The sequence below is a fragment of the Thamnophis elegans genome, chromosome 10, assembly GCF_009769535.1.
Source record: "Thamnophis elegans isolate rThaEle1 chromosome 10, rThaEle1.pri, whole genome shotgun sequence".
In the NCBI taxonomy this organism is placed as follows: domain Eukaryota; kingdom Metazoa; phylum Chordata; class Lepidosauria; order Squamata; family Colubridae; genus Thamnophis; species Thamnophis elegans.
The window spans coordinates 13387803-13395302 of record NC_045550.1 but is presented as its reverse complement, the minus strand read 5'-3'; the positions used below and the strand labels follow the sequence as shown (position 1 = coordinate 13395302).

Sequence of the window (7500 nt, the reverse complement as noted above, 5' to 3'; positions counted from 1 at the left end):
CAGCTTCCCACAAAGAAGGTCAATTGGGAAGCCAGCAGGAAGTCAGAAGTCACTCCCACGTTTTTTTGCCCATCCCAAGATATTTGTTTCTTGTTTAGATAAAGAAATATCTCTGAAACGATGACTTAATGAATCAGACAATACAACGGTATCAAGAATAGAATAGAATATAAATTATAAAATTTTGGATAACATTTAGCCTGACCTCTGCCTGGAACAGGAATTTGCACTATAGTATCCCCCATTATTACAAAAATCTACTGTTTTGTAATTTAAGCCAACAAAGAACTCAGACTAATTTTACCCCATCGTCTACATCAGTGGTCGCCAACCTTAGCTTTGCTGGCTGAGGAACTCTGGGAGTTGAAGTCCACAAGTCTTAAAGTTGCCAAGGTTGGAGACCACTGGTCTACATGATAGACCTTTTGATACCTCAAGACAACTCTCATGCCTCCCTGTTGCTTTCTTTTTTCTGGACTGAATACAATCAGTGTTTCAAACAGTTCTTCAAAGATTTTTCCTTCCATACTTCCTGTCATTTTGATTGTACTTCTCTGACATTTTTCAATTTGCCAATGTCCTTCTTAAAATGCAGTACCCAAAACTGAATGCAGCATTGCAGGATAGTTTGACTAATACAAAATAGAGAGGACAATGTTTTATCTTGCTCTTGCCATTGTATCTGTTAATGCACAATCACAACTGCTTTTCTGCAACATCACATTCTTAATTGACATTCAGCTTGTAATATACCAACCAAGCTAGAGTACTTTTTGCATATAGTTTGCCTAGTATGTTCCGTACACTAATTTTATACTCATGTGTTTGATTTTCCCTATCAAAAGGTAGGACTTACCAATTGTTGCTATTGAGATTCATCTTGTTGGTTACTGTTCTTTAGTCCAACTTGTCAAACCTTCCCTTAATCTTATTACTGTCTTCTACAGTGTTTGCTTTTCCCCTATCTTTTTGTCATATGCAAATCTGATAATCCTATTTTCTTACTCCTTCTTCAGTTCATTTATAAGTAGCTGAACAGCAGATACTTTTCTTACACTTTTCAGTAGCAATTCTTCAGTGGTCTTTCCTACTTTTCCTGTGTAGGCTGGCAATTAACCTGTTCCAGGCTTTGTTTCTCCAAACAAAGCACCTGTTCTACTACTGAACTACTCATTCATCAATACTGCTACAATGCGTTGCTTCAATTAAATATTTTATAGTAAACATAGTGGATACAAGTCTTTGAAAGACAGCTTGGTGTAGTGGTTAGGGCATTAAGCTCAAAACCAGGAGACCATGAGTTCTACTCTTCCTTAGGCACAAATCCAGGTTGGACCAGTCATTCTCTCAGCTTAGAAAGAAGGCAATAGCAAATCCCTTTCAAAAAATCTTGCCAAAAAAAACCTGCAAGAGATTGTTATAATCTCTTGAGAATCAAGCACAATTGAACAGGAGACGGGGGCGGGGGGGTTATTTATACAACTGGCTAAAAAGACCTATTCCAGTTGTGATACTCTCCAAACATCAAAATCAATAACTCTCATAAGTATGCCACACTAGCTTAGCACAATTTCATAGAAAAGAAATGAGGGAAAGAAGAAAATTATGCAAATATGGAAAGTGTCATTCTCATTTTTTTGTGATTCTAGAAACATATAACTATGTTGCTTATTGAAAAATACATGAAGCAAAAATGAACCATTGCTTTTCACCAGTCCACTATTCTTTTACAAAATACCCAGAGAGAGTTATTGAGATTTTCCAACCTGAATCTAATAAATTATTCAGAAGCTTGGTCTCATTGTGTAAAGAAAGCCATATGGGAGACACACAAATTGTGGTCATAATAAAACAGACCAACATTTGACCTCAGTTATACTCATATATAACTCTGACAAGGGAAAACACTGTCTTGAGTGATTTAATATGCAATGTAACATCTGACCAGATTTGGAGATAGGCAGATAGAAACCCTGATATATTAAGCAAGTTTACCAATCAAATTAGTAAAAAGCCAACATTTCAAATACAGTATTCTTTCTGGTTATACACCCAGTGAGCTTGAAACAGGAGGAGTACAGCAGATCAATAAATTAACACAGTAAGAATCTAATTAGGAGACAACTGTTGCTGTTCAATACTTTCAATGCATTAGAATATTGATTCATATTCACAGTATTGTCTAAATTAAAGAAACTTCTATGTACTTTTCGAAACCAATCCTACTTCCTGAATACATGGGAATACCAGGAGAAGAATACACAATACTTCCAGCTTCATAAGTAGATCATGCAAGTAGGCAGTTATGAGATCTAACAAGATCTAACAACTAATGACTGAGGTGATGGCAAAACAGAGAAAAGCAACACACTTGCCTGGTCAAAAGAAAAGGAACAAAGAAATCACAATTGAGCCAGAAAAGCTTACATTCAATCAAGTTAGCTCTGAAAGGCAGATAAAAAATGATTTCAAATTGATTTTAAAGGAACATTAAAGCTTAGCTGCAAAGTTTGCATCAGCCAATTCAGATGAAATAGTAATGGTAATTATTTGGAAAGCCTTCAAAAAGCAATTTCTTCTCCAGGCCACTTATCCTTTGCTGGTGTTCCTCTTTTTCACCAAGGAGCTGAGTTTAAAGTGCAAATGTGCAAGCTTGGCTGATATAATGATTATATTTAATTACAAGACAAGATTTTGAAGGTGCCGTGCATTTCCTAATTGGCTTTACTTGAGATTTTAAATATCTATCTTTCTGATCCACCAGAAATGCAATTTAAATATGGAAGCCTAAATAAGGTTCAGTTTCACTTTGTAACAGAATAATACAAATTGTCCAAGATACTACTGTGAAAAATTTTTGAAAGCAAAATGAATAAAGAACAAAGATCAAATCTAGTATGAGAATAAATCAAAATGAACTCAACGAGATTTATTTCTAAGTCCAGAAGGAAAAAAATGAAGAAAATATTTTCCCATTTAGTATAAAAAAACCCTCCCTACCCGTTTCCTCTTCATCTAAACATGAAACAGAATCATCTTATTTATCCTGAAGTCAATGAAAGAAATCGGCACCAGTTATATCAGCAACCATATCTTGCATTGTACATTCTAAAGGCAGAAGATCACATTGCCACCTACAGGTATATTTAATTTCTCCCTCTCCACCTCCTTTTTAAACATTTCTTTTGAGAGTACATAAACAATGTAAAAAGGGCTGGAACATTATAGAAAGCATTTTAGATGAGTCTTGCAGCCCATTAATACTACAATGTCATTTAAGAACAACAGAACACAGATCATCTTTTCTCATAAATATAGCTGACAGAGGACTTTTTCCCACATAAAGCATGCACATCAGATGAGTCACAAATGAATGTATAGGCTGCTTTCACAGAAAACAATATGACTTGTCAGCTGGATTGATGTCATACGCTGTTCTTGCTATTGTTGGGCTGTACTTTTTGTTTTACTCATCTAAGTAATCACTTCATATTACAGTAATTGAACAAGAATATGCATTCATCTAGGCTATAGGTTTTTAAATAATCAAGCACTGATATCAGACCAATAAATTTGTTAGAACCCTTAGGTTCTTCTCCAAGTCTCATAATAACAAAAGCAATAGGGAACAATAATAATACAATGACTAAAAGCCAAGAGGGTTTACAGCTTTGGCCTAAACTTAATTTGCCTAAACCATGCCCTACAAAATGGGCTTTGCTTTTAATTAAACTTGCATAAGATCAAATTGCAGAATTAATAATAATAGACTAGGTCAGGGGTCAGCAATCTTAAACATTCAAAGAGCCATTTGGACCTGTTTCTGACAGAAAAGAAAATACAAGGAGCCACAAAACCCCTCCCATGCCTGACTATTTCCTGAGCAGCCACAAAATTAGCATATGTAGTTGAATTAAACGTTCTGTTTTCTTCTGAAACTTTTCTTTTCTTGGATTTATCCATGGTTGGACTTCTGGGGTCAAAGAGCTTAATAAATCACGTTCTGGCGGGTGTCGCACATTGGCAGTTGTGACGCATATTTTGAACAACAGGGAGCCACACTAGAGGGATGAAACAGCCACATGCAGCTCCAGAGCAGCAGCTTGCTCACCCTTGGACTAGTTTGATATATTTTATCTGTAGTTTTGATTATAACTTTTTCATTCCAAGTTTAGAACCAGACTTATTAAAGCTATAAAACCATAGAAAATGCATTATTGCATCTAAAATGCTCAATTCTGGCCACTCTACAGTTCTGTAGAAGAAACATAAGCCATTTACCTGATACAATTGGTGCTAGCCTGAATATGTCTGTTAACCTGCTGTTCACTGGTTCGTAAGGTGATTCTTCAAGCAAATCATTTCCTAAAAAAAAAATTTAAAATGTTTTTTTTTCTTTCATGCTTTTTAAAACATTTTCTAAACTACAACACTCCTAGGATCTCCAGGCTATTCCCAATAACAAAAATGACAATGCAATCAATTATTACTACTTTTATCTGGCCTTCCATCCCACCATATCATCTTCTTCAACTATTTTTTTTTGTAACAATTCTATATAAACTTCAATTGAAGGAACTTTAATCTTTTTCTTTCTCCTTACTACCTGCAGCTGTTAAAGACAGGAGAAGAAACGTCAAGGACTCATCACCATGAAGTTCAATCATTATTATATTTTATAAGTACTTGTACTTACTTCCAAATAAAAGGTAGTACAGAAATCAAATAAATAATACTAAGAGAAGGCAAAAACATTTTTTTAAATGGCAGCGGACATTATGTTTATAATAATCATTTTTACAGATGTTAAGCGAAAAAAGTACTCTGTTTTCAACTTTTCCTGTAAACCAAATAGATTTAGATCTACATATACATCTAAATGCATTTAATACATGTGGAACAAGTATTTTTCTTAGTTAAGAGGGTGCCAGAAAACTAAGGAAAAAATGTATCCATACATCTATGAAAATCACAATAATTCTTTCCTCAAAAAAAAAATCTTAAATTTGACATTCTATGTGAAATGTACGGGTGTTTACAGAATTCTGTGGGAAAACTTAACTGTTTAATATGTGAGATACAGGCCAGCAGCCTTCTTCAACCTGGGACAAAAATGTCACCATTTTACTTGAAGCAATGGAGACCATAGGCTTGGCTACTTATTTTTTTCTCAGCCTATTTTATCACATAAGCCCAAAACCACTGCCTTGAGATACTACTTGAGATAAAGCAGAGTATAAATCTAAGAACTAAAAATGCTTTCACATACTTGGATGAAAGACCCCAAGTAGGAAGTTACAGTCAATAATCCAAAGTTAAACTATTTTGTTTAGCAGCAAATATTGATTCAGCTAAGCCTCACAGATATAACGAGACATTCTTGTAAGACATATAGAATAACAAGAATACCATAGCTGAACTTTAAATTCTCAACAAGAGCCATATTCTGGCGATCCCTATTGCCTCAGGAAACAATGACTATGATTTTTTTCCCCCATTGGCTTGATGTCAGCTTGTTATTAAGGAATTTTTCCCCAAAATTCATCTACTCCCACATTACAGAAAGGATACTGCTGTTAGATATAATGTCTTAGGTAGCTTGGCTATGGGAGGTGTGACTTCAATTTGACCTCACAGGTGAGAAATTGGCCTGTATAATCTCCGGATTTTAGATTTCATTAACAAAGGCTGATAGTCTTTGCTGGGGGGAGGGGAAGTTCCTAATTCAACCGCTTTGTAGATCTGTACTCCCCTTTTTGACTTTGGTTTACAAAGGTCAGAGGAGTCCCTTCTGGGGAAAATCTTTTGAGTTTGCATTTTCAACAATAGGAAACGGCACCAGCAACAGCTGCTCTGGCTGGGTGGCATCAGTGGTCCTCCCTCTGCAGCCAAAGAGCACAAAGAAAATTACAAGGTCAGCTGATGGAGGACCTGGGGGCCAGGACAGAGGGCATTCCTTTCTAGCACTGGGGAAAGAAAGAGGCAGGGAAGGATGTTGTGTATGTCAACCACGTACCCTGTAAGCTTTGGTACATGCTCCAGTAAATACGCAGACAGTTTTTCTCCTTTTTCATGCCTCTTTTGCAGCGGCAATTATAGAGGGATTTCTGCTTGAGAGCCTCCATGGCGCTTTTGCACTCGTCCTTTGCCTCCAGGCCTGCTGCCCGGCTGAAGTTGCTCTCTTTGCCAGCTACACACTGCCTCAGTGTCCTGTATTTAGTGCTGCAGCTCTGCTCCCTGAGACACTGGTCGCTGGCTTTCACACAATCCAGATGGTCTCCTCCAAGCAGCCCACTCACTTCAGCCGAGAAGAGCACTTCTGTATTCAAAGAGAGCAAAAGAGAACCTGTCAATCCCTGAGAGGTCAGTCCAAGAGAACATACACAAGACTACAATAATTGCAAGGATGTGCAGTGGGGGGGAGGCAGAGCTTGGCTTCGGTTGCCTTTCTCAGGATAGCAAAGACACCAGAGAACCCTTCAGGAAATTCTTTAAAATTGAATGTTTTTTTTTTTTAAAAAAAGTCATTGCCAAATCAATGCACCAGCTGTGTAAGATAAAGTCATCTCACCTATTACCCCTATTTCACAGCCATTTTTTTCCAAGTTTCAATCTCTTTGGAAAACCCATATTTATGGAAGTTAACTTTCAAAGTACCATCATCCCCTTTATGCTCTAACAACAGCGTTAGGAAGTTAAATGTTCATTTGCACAAAGACAGTGTTGTGATTTTAAGTTCCGTCAGGAAAAAGATCAGATGAGAGCAATATTCTCAAATATCCAGGAATCTTTCAAACTTCAGCTTTTTAAAAAGCTAGGCTTCTGATCCCTTAGAAAAAATTAAAAACAACCAGATTTTCAAATTTTTCAAATCCTTCTTCCTCCAGAGTTCTTGGTACAACCAATACGGTCATCTTTTCGTTCTTTATTTCCTTTCCAATTAAAAAAAAAACCCCAACCTGGCCTACTCGCCCTCAAACACACCCCATATCTATTTGCAAATCACAGCAGAGTGGAGGTACAAGTCTTTTTTTATTGCCACAGCTCAGGCAGGATGCAACTGTTTATAATGCAACCCTCACTTTCTTCTAATAAAGATGAATTTACTGGAAAGTTTTACTTCCAACTTACTTCCAGTTTAACAAAAAAAAAATCAAAAGGCAGCCTATCTTTTGCAAACAGCACCACCCTGTGTAAGTTCTACTCAGAAGTAAGCCCAACTAAATCCCAACGAGACCCACAGCCAAGTAAGCAGGCGCTGAATTACAGCGTAAAATCCATTCTCCGCGTTGCAAACATTGGTGTAAAGGCTGTCAGACCACCGTGTCTTTCCTAGACGATCAATCGGCAATCAGCCCCTGCTCGGAACTCACAAAGCCGAGAAAGATTGTACAGAGTCACACACCGAAGATTTAACGCACCGGCCACTTACCCATTAAGGGCAACACGAAGTAGAAGGTAGCCAGAGGCATCGTGGTCCTCGACAAATCCTTCTCTCCC

General features: G+C 37.1%; 1 protein-coding gene across 1 annotated transcript in view; it reads right to left on the bottom strand.

The window, feature by feature from the left end:
* GFRA1 (GDNF family receptor alpha 1) overlaps window positions 1-7472 on the bottom strand; it is a 269475-nt gene extending 262003 nt beyond the window's left edge. The window contains 3 exon segments of the mRNA XM_032225807.1: window positions 4282-4365; window positions 6017-6319; window positions 7433-7472. Of these exon segments, the coding sequence (XP_032081698.1) occupies window positions 4282-4365; window positions 6017-6319; window positions 7433-7472 (427 nt within the window).
* Between the last annotated feature and the right edge of the window lie 28 nt (window positions 7473-7500).